Source organism: Eleutherodactylus coqui, chromosome 2, assembly GCF_035609145.1.
Source record: "Eleutherodactylus coqui strain aEleCoq1 chromosome 2, aEleCoq1.hap1, whole genome shotgun sequence".
NCBI classification, from domain to species: domain Eukaryota; kingdom Metazoa; phylum Chordata; class Amphibia; order Anura; family Eleutherodactylidae; genus Eleutherodactylus; species Eleutherodactylus coqui.
In genome coordinates this window covers 120699825-120713661 of record NC_089838.1, presented here as the reverse complement: position 1 = coordinate 120713661, position 13837 = coordinate 120699825, and the positions used below count along the sequence as shown (strand labels likewise).

The 13837-nt window shown below is 40.7% G+C and overlaps 1 protein-coding gene across 1 annotated transcript in view; it reads right to left on the bottom strand.

Annotated features, from left to right (window-relative positions):
• The window catches only part of LOC136610023 (dynein axonemal heavy chain 3-like), a 1175415-nt gene that overhangs the window by 254263 nt on the left and 907315 nt on the right, over window positions 1-13837 (bottom strand). Inside the window, exons 56-57 of the mRNA XM_066589293.1 lie at window positions 12383-12574; window positions 4065-4198 (exon numbers count right to left, since the gene is read on the bottom strand). Coding sequence (XP_066445390.1) covers window positions 4065-4198; window positions 12383-12574 — 326 coding nt within the window. The remainder of the gene's footprint in view (window positions 1-4064; window positions 4199-12382; window positions 12575-13837) is intronic.

Sequence of the window (13837 nt, the reverse complement as noted above, 5' to 3'; positions counted from 1 at the left end):
CATTGTTCAGCAGAACAGCTGATAAGCAGGACCCACTCTGTAATCTGCCCATGGAGAGCTGATTACAGCTGATAACATTATTACAGCTGTTATCAGGCAGGACACCTTGTAAGCAGGACCGCATGCTGTGTCTGCTGTCCATGGTGCTGAATTCTCCATGGGGAGCCCGTGGCTAAACAATGGAGCTAATTACAGAGCTCAGATCTCCTTCTGAGTTCTGTAACAGTTCCCTGAAGTTCATTTGCATGCAAATGAAGCTAATAAAGTACAATTAGTACAATTAGCAATTAGTGCCTGTACTTTCTGCAAAACGATTGCTGATCTTTCAATCTTTTGAAAGATATGTGTGTAAATTAGTCTTTAGTTGCAAGTTTTGGTGCAGATCTTCAAAAGATTACACCCCTTCAATTTGAATTCAATTGAAAGAATTAAATCTGCTACAGATCTGCACCAAAATCTGTGACAAAATCTGCAGGTAATCAGCAACATGTGAACGCACTCTTAAGGCCTATTTACACCAGCAGATGATTGCTAAAAGATTGCTCAAACAACAGTTTGAGTGACAGCTTTGAGGGATCATTTTGCATAAACTATTAAGTAGCTACTCAGCTACTTAATAGCAATTAAGTGTGCAAATGAAGCCCTAGCTGAATGCAGTTAATAGCCAGAGGGCTATTATCTGCACTCGGATCCTTGGTTCTCTAGGAGGAAACAATGCTATCAGCACTCCCTGATAACTGCTAATAAGGCTGACTGACAATTTTTAGGTTGAACTGAATATAACGATCAGCTAGCAGTCCCCGAAAAGTACACGATGGGCGCACATTTAGATACAACGATTATCGCTTAAATGATTGTTGATTAGCAATTTTTAGCGATCATCGGCTGGTGTAAATGGGCCTTTAGACAGTTTCATAAATCTGACCCTATACATCAAGTAACTTTGCCAGAGGCAGGGTCTAGTATGCTGTCTTAGATGGTAAACCCAGAGGCCTCATACAATTGCATTGCAGGGTACCGATGGGTAAAACAGGGAGCCTTCTCTCCATCAACCACTTGCATGTCATGGTTGTTATTGAATGTGGCATATAAGAGGTTAAAAAGCTGGGATTAGAGGTTTCTCCACTCCTAACCATTAGGGCAGGAACCTACTAACTCCCATTCCGACCTTAGACTAGGACACCATGTATTTACAGTGGCCTAGGCTAAGGCCCCTTATTGTAATGCATAAAACCACACTTTGGTGGTCACTAAGTTGCTAAATACATCATAGATATATGTGGACTCTGAATGACCTCCTTACCATTTGGATCAAAATAGATGTCTTATATAGGATAGAGAATAAATAATGATTAAGAACAGTATGATTTTTTTCTTTTTTTCGTCTCCAAGTGGTTATAAATGGGATGGTTTCTTAGGTAAGAGTGTGTTTTTCTATTGATTTTTATTATCCTATTTGATGGGTTTTTCTGTAAAAATGTTTAGTTATAAAATAATAAAAAACAATTTAAAAGCAAGACTGATCAAATGATTTTAGGTAGATTTTTAAAATATTATATTATAAATGAAAACGGATAGGATATCAGAACTAATATCTCTTAATACAGAGGTTAATATTTGGAACTCTATTTTTAATTTACAGTTAATTAAATTTAAGTACATTAAAGAAATTAATTCAGTAAAATGAAATTCCGCTTATGAAGTCATTTTGGACTAATTAGCTGGCTGAAGTTTGTCTTACTACAGATGTCTTCTTGGAATAACACTGTATAAAGAAAAACCTAGGGAACAAGGAATGTGAAAATAAAATTTTCCACTGTCCACATGAAATCTAAGGGCCTGCCTCCACATAAGTGTATGTATCGCAGGAAAGTAACATTTTAACAAGTATGAAAATATAATTAGGCAGAAATTGTTTTTCTGCGCCTTTAACAGAAAATAGTCAATACATAAGGGACAGTCAGGCTTAGACTTAGGAATGGATATATTAATATGAGGCAGAAGATACGTTGTCAACACTGAAATTTTCATTTATTAAATGAAGTTGTCCCAAGCAAAGGGATTGGCCATCTCTGTTGCAGGGATAGGAATTTGTGGTATTAAATTGAAAAACTTAATTAGACAGTGACAGGAACCAAAGATAAACTAAGCTAAATCTATACTCTCTGCAAGAGCCATTGTTAATAATGTAGAACACATAATCTAGGATTTTATGGTATTTTTTTAATAAGGAAAAACATGCAGTAAATGTGGAAAGCCCATATTTTTATAGTCTTAGGGAAAATGAATAAAAAGCCATTTGAACACATTTAAAGTCTTATATAATCTTTACTACCAATTTTGTCATCACTCAAAATATATCAAAACAAGGCGCAACAAAAGAGAAGAAGACTGCGAGAAATAAAAATGGGAGCAAAAAAGGCATTTTAATCCACTGCAGATTCTAGTTATCACAACATTAGACCAGTAAGCATAATAAAGAATAATAATCTTTATATGTATAGCGCCAACTTATTCTGCAGCGCTTAAAACAAGCCGGTTTCCCATACTGGGAGGTGGACCTGGGCCGCCTGGGTGAAAACAAGGAATCCTAACGGCTAATGATATAAAAATATATTTCCATGAGATTTACATAATAGATTTGTAATATAGATACACTTATATTACCATTGTACTCATTTTCTTTTTTAATAAAGTACCATAATAAATGGTTTTTGACCATTTTTGTCTAATAAAAGTATCCTGAGAGGCCTTGCATACACAACCCACAGTAGTAACCTCAAGACCGGCCATTCCAAAATACAAATCTTCTCCTTCAACCATTCTTTAGTTGATTCACTTGTGTGCTTTGGTTCATTATCTTGTTGCATTACCCAATGTCTCTTTAGCTTGAGGTCATAGACCATTGCCTTTACATACTCCTGTAAAATGTTTTGATACAGCTTCCAGGCCCAGAGACAGTAAAGCAGCTCCAAACATTATGCTCCCTCTGCCATGCTTCACAGTTGGGGTGAGGTTTTGATCTTTTCTCCTCCATATATAGCATTATACATAAGAACCTCCACATTAGGGTACATCCAGGTGGTCTTAGACAAACTTGATTACTGTTTTTTTGATTACTAGCCATTTTTTTTAAGAGCATACCTTCCTTTGCGGTGTCCTTATAGGTAGGTACACTATTCTTCTTTAGTGTTTTTCTAATATTGGACAGATGGACAGAAGTTTGCAGAATATTCTGTAGCAATGTTTTTGCAGCCTTTCCCACCTTCCTACATGCCTATAACATGTCTGCTGAAAGTTATTTGCATTGAGGAATGATTCATAATAACCAATCTTTCTTGATGAGAACATATTTGTCAGTAACCAGGCTTTATGTAACTTTATTTAACCCTTTCCAACCCACTGCCTGACGTCTAAAGACATTATGATTTAAGGCTGTACAGCTCCGATGTTGGAAGACGCCCGTCGGGGGTTCTCTTACTGTATATTGCCAGCCTCTCTGCTGTCAGAGCCTATCCAATGTGTCACCTCATGCAGTACTGGCTTTAGCCAGCATATAGCGCTGTTGTATAACAGCAGAAAAAGAGTAAGACCCCTAGGAAATCAAGGATATAAATTGGATTGGAAAGGGTTAATGAGTACCTGTGAAACCCACACTTCCAGTCTCATCTACTTTGGCCAAGTAGCTCTTACATTCACTTACTTTTCCTCCCTGCACTGTTGTTATTTATTAAATGTATAAATGGTAAAGCTGTCTGTGGATTATTAGATTAGTTAGATTGTGTTTGTCTATAATTGTGATTTAGATAACTATCTGATTACATTTTATTAGTAATCAATGCATTCAGAAATCCAGGTAATTCCAAAGGGAGCAGTTCGTTTTTCCTACAATGGTATATTATATGTTTTCCTTGAATTTATTTGCATCTTGAATTTACTTGGCATTTATTATTCTACATTCAGTTACAGAACTCTTCTTTCAGGCACCAATCAGAGTATGAATAGTTGGCAGCAAAGTTTAATATGTTCTGGTAAACACTCATGCCGTAACTTTAATTAAATACCTTTCAGACAGTGCTACAACACTTTGATGGAAGTGCTGACACATGAACACAGCTTCATTCCTGATTTCCTGTGACATTTCCACATCATCAAGAAAATGATTTGCCACCTTCTCGAGAGCATCTTCGGGCCATGACTGTAGAAAAAAATGGTTATTATACGCAAAGATAAGCAAAGAACAATCATTAGATTTGCAGCACAAATGGGCAAAAATAAATAGAAATATTTGAATACAAAATCATGTTTGTTTACGTTTACTAGTACCAGATTTACTGTACATGATAAAAATGCGTGACCGAAAGTCTATAATCTTTACCAGCTTTCAAGGTCCAATGAGATCATTAGCTACCTGGCTACTGCATACCTCACTATACTAAAAATGGGTTGCCCCTCTTCTAGTTGTTTTGCTGTAGTAAGTAGGCAGCTCTGTACATTGTACAGATGCCCTGGTTGGTACTGCCGGCTGAGTCCCATTCACTTCAATAGGACTCAGCCAACCTAGGGCACTGCACAATGTATGGAGTTGTCTGCTTGCTGCATCAATGCTTAACTGCTTTTTCTTTTCTTTAGGATTAGCCACCTAATAGCTCTTAAAGGGGCATTCCCATTTTAGACATTTATGACATATGTCTGATATGTGCAGTAGCTGTTGAAGGGAGTCTGAGGGAGTCTGAACTATCTTATAGATTCTGTTCATTTCACATGATGTTCACTGAAGCCTTGCTTGTTTAGACAGACTTTTGTGTATTAGCACAAGCTTACAAAGAACAGTGTTTGAAAAGAACTGATTAAGTATGGCTATAAATCTGAAAGAAATTGACAATAGAGACTCTGGATTTGTATATCAGGCCCCAAATACTTATAAAAGGAAACTATAGATCCATATGTATTATAAAGCACAAAGCTTATAAATGCAAAATCTATACCTAGTTAGAGAAAATGAAGACCTTGTTTATATACATCCATTACAACAAGGTCTACATCATACATGACATGAATAATGACAGTTTGTATGTGCAGTACATTTGGAGATATCAATCTATTTGGTAATCTGCATTTACATACGTATTGATGCGTTTGCACTGTGGTGCTGGGGAAAGCTGCTGCGTATGCAAGGGATGGTGAGAGTAACAAACAGAGAAGTCCTGAGTCATATAAGACCAGATATATCACTGGAGGGGAGGATGACAAGACTCAGACTAACGTATTTTGGCCATGTAATGCGTGCAGAGTCACTAGAAAAATCTATAATGCTTGGACAGATCAGTGGCAAAAGAAGACCTGGATGCCAAAGGATACAATGGCTGATACTGTCACAGTGGATACTGGCATGGATATCACACAACTGAAACAAGCAGTGCAAAACCGAAAAACATGGAAGGAGCTCACCTTTAGGGTTGCCTAGGGTGGTGAATGACTAAACAGCTAACAACAACAACATTACATAAGGTCTGTATGACAATTGCACCTGACAGAGGTTACAACAAGAAAGTTTGCCAATGGGTTTTCTTTGGGCATTGAGCCTTCTTAGCAATACATTTTCACAGTGTAGACAATTTAAAATAATTTTTATTAATCACAATAGTTAAAAACGCAAGGCACAAAGGAGAGAACCTATGTTTGAGTGGCTAATTCTTAGCAATACATGGATGAAAGTTGGATGCACAAGAAATATTTCCAAGAACAGTTTTCTTCATGACAGTAAGTTGAGACTTAACTTTTGTGTCAGGTTGTGCTGTTGGGTTAATTGCCCTGGCTGGGTGTGAATTTCTCCTGCCAGCCAATCCCCCTGGTTTGTTGTACATATATACTAGTCTTTCTGCTAGAGGAGGCTGGTTTCCTAACACCCTGGTGTTTGCTCCATGCATGGTGTTTGTGTGTATTTGTGTGCAGTGTCATTTTCAGTGCCTGTGCAAGTGGCCAGACATATTGTGTGAACAGTCCTGTTCAGAGTGTATGGTGTTCCATGTGGTTTACATTCACCTGCATGTTGATGTGAGCTGTGTCCTGTCCTGCTGTGGATTGCTTGCCATCTAGGGCGAGGTAAATCCTTAGGTTCCAGCGCGAGGCTGTCCTAATCGGGACTATTGCTCTGCATGCTTGCAGAACTTATGTGGAGGTTGTCTCATTCGGGTAGGGACCCACAAGACAACGAGGACCCTTGAAGAACGCTTGCAAGCTTAAGTGTCTTGGTTAATTCACAAACCAATCCCTTGTACTTTTATAGCTATTCCATCTGGTTGTTACGTGTGCTGCTGGGATCTGTAGTACTAAGGTTCCTAGCAGCACAGCTCCACAGGTAAGGCTTAATTAAGCTGCTGGATGTGGTATTCTCCAGCAACCAATGTCCTTTAGTCTGCAGCACATATAAACCCAGCTCCTGTCAGTAGTTGAGGCTGGTCTTGTACTGTTTGGATGTACCTGTCTTGTTCCCACTCAGATCTGTGTTTGCATGTAGGTCTGTTGTGTCTCTCTGCTTCCCTAAGGATCGTTTGGATACCTGTAGTCCTAGTCTGCAGCACATGCAGCGCCCCTTTTCCCTTCCCCTGACAGGTGCGGCCTCCAAACATCTTATGTCTCACTCTCTGTGTCAGTTGGTGGATCCCTGACACAGTTCCCTATGTCAGCTTGATGGCTGACTGTCTATCCCCCTGGTTGGAGGACACCAAGCTTTATGTAACTTGCTGTGGAGTTTCATCTGTGTGCATGTGAGCTTTGGGTGGAGTCTGTGTGGTTTGCACTATATGTTAGAGTCCATGCCAGGTTGTCTGTCCTGTTGCAGCTTGCTGTGTGATCTGTGTTCTGGTCTGTCCTGGTGAAGCTTGCTGTGTGATCTGTGTTCTGGTCTGTCCTGGTGCAGCTTGCTGTGTGATCTGTGTTCTGGCCTGTTCTGGTGCAGCTTGCTGTGTGACCTGTATAAAAGTATAACAACGCAGCACTCTATGCAGGATTCACCAACCTAAGTTGGACTTCAGTAAGAAGTGAATGGTGCAATAGCCCAGCGAGATTCGGAACAAGACCCAACAAATAGACCAATATATAAAGTGAAGCCAGGCAGCATCTGATGTATAACAATAAGTAGAAAAACGTTTTATTCCTCCATATTAAAAAGAGACTGGCGACGTTTCGGCTTCGCCTGAAGCCTTTCTCAAGCTTGAGAAAGGCTTCAGGCGAAGCTGAAACATCGCCAGTCTCTTTTTAATATGGAGGAATAAAACGTTTTTCTAATTATTGTTATACATCAGATGCTGCCTGGCTTTACTTTATATGCTGTGTGACCTGTGTCTGGTGCCGCTGGACTCCTGGTTAGTACATGGACTAGTGCTATAGCCAGGAGCCTTAAAGTGGCCTGCTAGCTTCCACGTTTTGATCAAAATGTCAACTAATACCTGGTATTTATATATAGCTTATCATCTGTTACTAGTGGTTGCATTTTGGCTGCTGTATGCTGTGTTTTCTGGAACTGCGTGTCCTGTTGTTCTGTCCCTGTCATGTGGCATGTGTTTGTATCCTGTTCCGGTGAGTGGTTGCTAGGAGCAGCTAGGACCCAGATCCGAAGATCGCTTGGCTGCCCTTTATCAGGGCGATGTCCCTGCTCAGGCAGGGCCTGATCATCCGTCCCTGTAGCTCAGGGCAAGTTGCCTGATACCCGTGTGTGAAATCTGTGTGTATCTGTTTCTTTCTTAGTCCCTATCGTGTGGCCCCTGTGCTTAGTTGCCCATACTATCGTAACAGTGGTTATGTATGCAGGTATGCTTGGTGCATGTTTTGGTCGCCAGTCCTTATGTTATATCTGCCCGTGAGTCCAGTACCGAGTTCTTCTCTTTGGTGTCATTGGGGTGGTATCTTAAGCCTCCAAAGTGCTCCAGCATGTCCTGTGTGGATGCGATATCATCCTTGCATCTGAACTGAGGCTTGGCACACACCAGGGCATGTGAAATTTTGTTTAACATTGGTGATATAGTCAGCAAATGCTAAGTCTAGTATCTTTGTAGTGTGCATTAATTATATTTTTGCTGCTTTCGGTTTGTTTTACACCTGATATGGTACAGAAAAGCTATAAACAAGCTGCTGCTAATGAAGTTGTCATACTTATGCATTTCATTTGACACTCAATTGAATGCATAATGATATATTGTTGTGTATAGACTATGGTTCTGAATAGTTCATTAATACCTCTGACACATGAAAACCCAATGCAAGAATTGTTTATTCCTATATTAATAAGACTATCTAGAAATTCGAAGATGTTTTAAGGTTTACATGCCATGATTAGAATGATAATAAAGTCATTATGAGATCCATCAACAGCAGATGGTCTATTTATGGACAGTTTACGTGTAACAACAGATCCACTGCACAGAATAAAAAATTGACAATGAATGGAAATAGCAAGCATGATACTGTAATTATACAGGGTTAACACAATTAAACTTCTCCAACTCAGAGGCCTCTGAAGGGCATTGTGCTGCTCCAAATTAGGCAAAATTTGGTCAGTGGCCACTTTAGATAATAGTCTTGCCCTTTATGAAGGAAAAATTATTTTAAAAGTCACCAATAGGTGACGCTGTAGGTCTATTGTGACAGACCTGTATTAGTGCCAGATCTGAAGGACAGCATTCGTCAGCAAGTTGTAGCGATTAAAGCTGACTCACTATGTTCAGCGGTGGAAAAAATGTCTTTGCGAATGGAGAGCATTGTTGAAAACCAAGGGGGACTTACTAAATATTTGGAGCATGATTTGCATTGCTATAGTGCTAACTAGCAGTGAATATTTTTTATACAATTTCTTTTTACATAAATGGCTTACCCGTCATCTGAAGTGGCTGTTGTCTGAATTTAGTCTTACTAGATTGACGCGATGTTCGTTATGCAAATATAAAATGGGTTTATTCACATTGGGGGAGCGCTGGCCCCATTGAAAACAATGGGAGAGCATCACACTCACCTGCCGCGGCTGTGGAAGCCGCAACGGTGAATTCCTTCAGCCTCGCAGGGATGTGAGGCTGTTTCCATGTGAAAACACTTTGTATACAGGGTTTTACACATGGATTGCAAGGGCAAAGCATGTCCTTTCTTTTTGCGATATTGACCAGTGTTTTCCATGGGGTAGGCAGCAGCATCAGCCACATGGAAAACAATGGGAGAACATCGTGATCCCCTGTCGTGGCTGTGACAGCCACGCTGGGGGATTCCTTCAGCCCCGCAGGGATGCGAGGCTGTTTCCATGTGAAAACACCTCACTTCCAGGGGTTTCCACGTGGATTGCCAGAACGATATCGGGCCGTGTGAAGGAGCCCTGGCTCTCCCTACTGGCACTGTTGGCTGAAGCACAACAGCACCGCTAGACTTAAAGGGGTTGTCCCGCGCCGAAACGTTTTTTGTTTTTTTTTCAACCCCCCCCCCCCGTTCGGCGCGAGACAACCCCGATGCAGGGGTTAAACAAGAACACCGGACAGCGCTTACCTGAATCCCCGCGCTCCGGTGACTTCTTACTTACCTGCTGAAGATGGCCGCCGGGATCTTCTCCCTCGGTGGACCGCAGGGCTTCTGTGCGGTCCATTGCCGATTCCAGCCTCCTGATTGGCTGGAATCGGCACGTGACGGGGCGGAGCTACACGGAGCCGCTCTCCGGCACGAGCGACCCCATTCATAAAAGAAGAAGACCCGGACTGCGCAAGCGCGTCTAATCTGGCGATTAGAGGCTGAAAATTAGACGGCTCCATGGAAACGAGGACGCTAGCAACGGAACAGGTAAGTGAAAAATTTCTTATAACTTCTGTATTGCTCATAATCAATGCACAATGTACATTACAAAGTGCATTAATATGGCCATACAGAAGTGTATAGACCCACTTGCTGCCGCGGGACAACCCCTTTAACGTAGGAACTTTGACCTTGCCTGACAGGTCACTCAATGTATCATACTCCTATTTTATGATTTTACGGTGGTGGTGAGAATGTCACAAATCTAATGACACCAAAATCATTTGCAAAGGTCACGTAAAGGGGTCAAAGTGTGGTGCAAGATAAAGCTTATACGCTTTTTTATATTAGATTTTGAGGAGCCTTTTAGAGGCCTCTGTGTTGGGGAATTTTAATTTTGCTAACCCTGTATATTACAATAATGTTAGATTTTACATTTTCTAAAGACATGGTCACTGGTAATCAAAAATAGAGCCTTAAAGTGGTTGTCTGAGTTATACAATTGTAATGTAAACAGGTTCTCCATGGGTTAAAACAACAAATCAGCTCATAATCACCTCTCCCAGCTCCCTGGATCTCCCATGCCACTGCTGATTGCCCCTGTTACAATGGCCCCAGTTCACACATGGTTAAGTCTCACCCAATCTGCTTAATGTTGTGTCCATGGATGGGGAGGAGAGGTGCTGTAAGCAACAGCTTAAGGCCTTGATCTCATGATTAATGGGATATTAGCATGGTTCTGTAGTGTGCTTTTAGTTAAGCTTAAAGTGAGACACCTGACATTGTGAGTATTGGGGGGAGGTGTTTATAGTTTGAGAGTCAGACTTGTAATAGAGTCGTTGGCACAATATGTCTACTGATAATGTGATGTCAACGACGATGTGCATTTCAGTGAAAAGACATGCCCCTCCAATGTAGAACTGGTTTTGCTCACAATTAAAAGAGTTGGTAATGGCCCATGGCCTCTTGAAGTATCAGTTGACTTGCTGTTACCCAAATAAACTGTAAAGTCGAAGCAACCACAATCTGTGTTATATTGCTTTCATGCAATGTTTCAAGTAATTTGTGTCTTTCTATAAAGTGAAACCAAAATTTTGATCTAGTGAAGTTCAATAAAGTTCATTATGAAAAAGCATCTGCCTCCACCTATCACTGCCATAGTACCACCTCACCCTGTTACAGTGGCATTAGTGTAAAACAGAACTTTGATCCGGGGACGTGCTGTTCCAACAAGTTTCCTGGAAGCACAACCTCTCCCTGAAGCACTCTCTGGTCTCTGCACTGAGCTTCTCCATAGCCCCTTATCTCTGTTCTTAGTGATGGACGTAGTGTCGAATCAGGAGGCTGTAGAGCAACTCAATGCAAATATCGGAGATCACTTCATGGAGAGAGACCACTTCTGGAACTCTTGTAGGATCGGCACGCGAGGTCAAAGTTTTGTTTTACACTAATGCTAACCACATACTCAAAGGGATTTTTAAAAAGCTCTCACCTGCCTATAGCTCCTGACATATACCTTAGATAGCCATTGCAAAATGCAGTGTGACAGCAGATTTATAACTTCCTACTTTATATATTCTTGCAACCTCATGCTTTCCTTTTTGACTGTTTGTTTGCTGATCTGTCTAATATTTAGGTATTCAGGTAGTGATGCCAGAATTCTTTTTGATGCTCTGCATTAATCATCATTTTATTTCAAACCCTGATTTTATATTCAAGAAGCTACTTGTTCTCAACTTTGAACTTCCAACATATTTGATATAATCCAACTGCCCATCCCAAATGTTTATCTATGTAAGACCTACATTATACTTCACAAAGGTATCCACCTCTATCATTCCCTTTGCTCTAACATTTTCCTGTTAACGTCTGTTTTTCATTATTACCTCACACCTGGAATGCTTTGTTTCTGCTGTGGATTTGCCCTTCTCTATACCACAGATCCGCAGGCAAATTTAGCCCTTGTCAATGCTGTCGAATTTCCAGCCTGTGCAGCATACGATTATTTCTATCAAAACTGACTTATAGCTACACCTAACGAACAACTGGAGGGTGCCTCCCCAGTAATGCTCACCTCAGGGTGCCTTCATACTGGCGATAAAATTGCATGATTTTCACGCGATGTGAGAGTGATTGTAAATGCATAATTATGAAACCAATGATTTTCAATGGTTTCACTCCCACTCGCGATGTTTTCACTCACACAATGTTGCGTGGAAAAAAATCGTAACATGTTCTATCTTGTTGCGATATCGCCAAATATTTGCAATGGGGCCGGTGATAGCAGCAATCCTCTGCCCCAGCTGTGTCACAGCGGGGGGCATCCCTTGACAGCCCCGGCAGGGGAATTCCCCCCACATCCACGGGGCTTTCACTTGGTGGAAAGTGCGACATCAGGTTGTGATCGCGCTCGCCAGTGTGAAGGAGCCCACACAGTTTTTTGAGAAGGACTGCTTTAAATATACGTACATATACACAGTCATTTGTTTACAAGCTATATTTGAACATCATATTAATGCTCTTAAAAATGGGTGATGTGGTATTCACGACAATTTAGAAAGTGAAACAAAGGTGTTATGATATATGTATAATAACATGAATTGCAATACTTCACCTGAAACCAGTCAACTGTGCAGCAGTTTACAAGAGATGAATAATGGCGAAGATGGTCACGAAAAGCTTCTCCCGTTGGACTAAATGCTAGCACGATGTGTAGGTTCCTTCTAATGCGATCTTTAAATTTACTGTAAAAGTCATACGTTGTGCTCTCACTTTGGGTTTCATGAGCTGGCAAAAGCTGGCGCATCTACAAAATAGTAATAACAGCAAAATTATCAGTTTTTCAATAGCTATAGCAGAATATTTCCCTAAATGTCCATTTATCCTCCACTAAATAAGCCTGCCATAGCTCCAACATAACTAACCAAATACCTTCTGCAATACAGTGGTAAAGAATACTATCAATGTGATAATAGCTAGTCAAACTGTGTCGGTATAAAATATTCACTCCATAGCTCTTTTTTTCACATAAATACTGACATTAAGAGAAAAGGTGCTATTACTTTATGAATTTTATCAAAATAATAAAATTCAATATTCTTGTTCATTCTACAAGGAAGATTCCCAGTAAGGATGAGCGACTATACTCGCTAAGGCACTACTCGTCCGAGTAATGTGCTTTAGACGAGTATCTCCCTGCTCGTCCCTGAAGATTCGGGGACCGCTGCGGCTGACAGGTGAGTTGCGGCGGGGAGCAGGGGAGAGCGGGCGGGAGAGAGGGAGAGAGAGAGATCTCCCCTCCGTTCCTCTCCGCTCTCCCCCGCAGCTCCCCGCTCCGAATCTTTAAGGACGAGCAGGGAGATACTCGTCTAAGGCACATTACTCGGACGAGTAGTGCCTTAGCGAGTATACTCGCTCATCCTTAATTCCCAGTATAGACATAGCAATTGCTAACAGAACTGGCGCATTGTGAGAACTCGGTTTAAAGCATTGGAGTACACTGTAGAAAAGTTATCATAATGCATTAAACATCAAATTAATGTTTGCTGGATCTGTACTTATTAGGTCGCTGGTCTCTTTTGAGAATGAGCTAAAATACTGTAATTACACTGCTCAAGTTCCACTTCTACATTACGCTCTTATTACAGTGATGCATGGCTAGAGCTGATGTAGTACCATTTAGGAGCAGCATGCTAAATATAACGAGATTTTAATTTATGAAATGAAACACATTCTGAGAATGTACTCAAAACAGTTAAGGGGAAGTAATTTATTATCTTACCTTTATTTTCTTACCACTAACCATGTGTATTTATAAGATACTGCATAAGTTTTAATTTCACAACCAAACTTCTCTTAGAGGGTTTTGTCCAAGACTAGAAAAAAAATGGCTAGCTGTTTTTGCAGATATACAGATGTAGCAGATGATAAGATGACATTTAACGCCAATGTACTGCAATGGTGTAACTCGAGAGATCACACCATTCATGTTAACAATTGCTACATCTGTAGCGCCACACCTGTCCATGTCAGGGAAACAGGAAAATAATGCAGGATAGGTGTTAGGTGC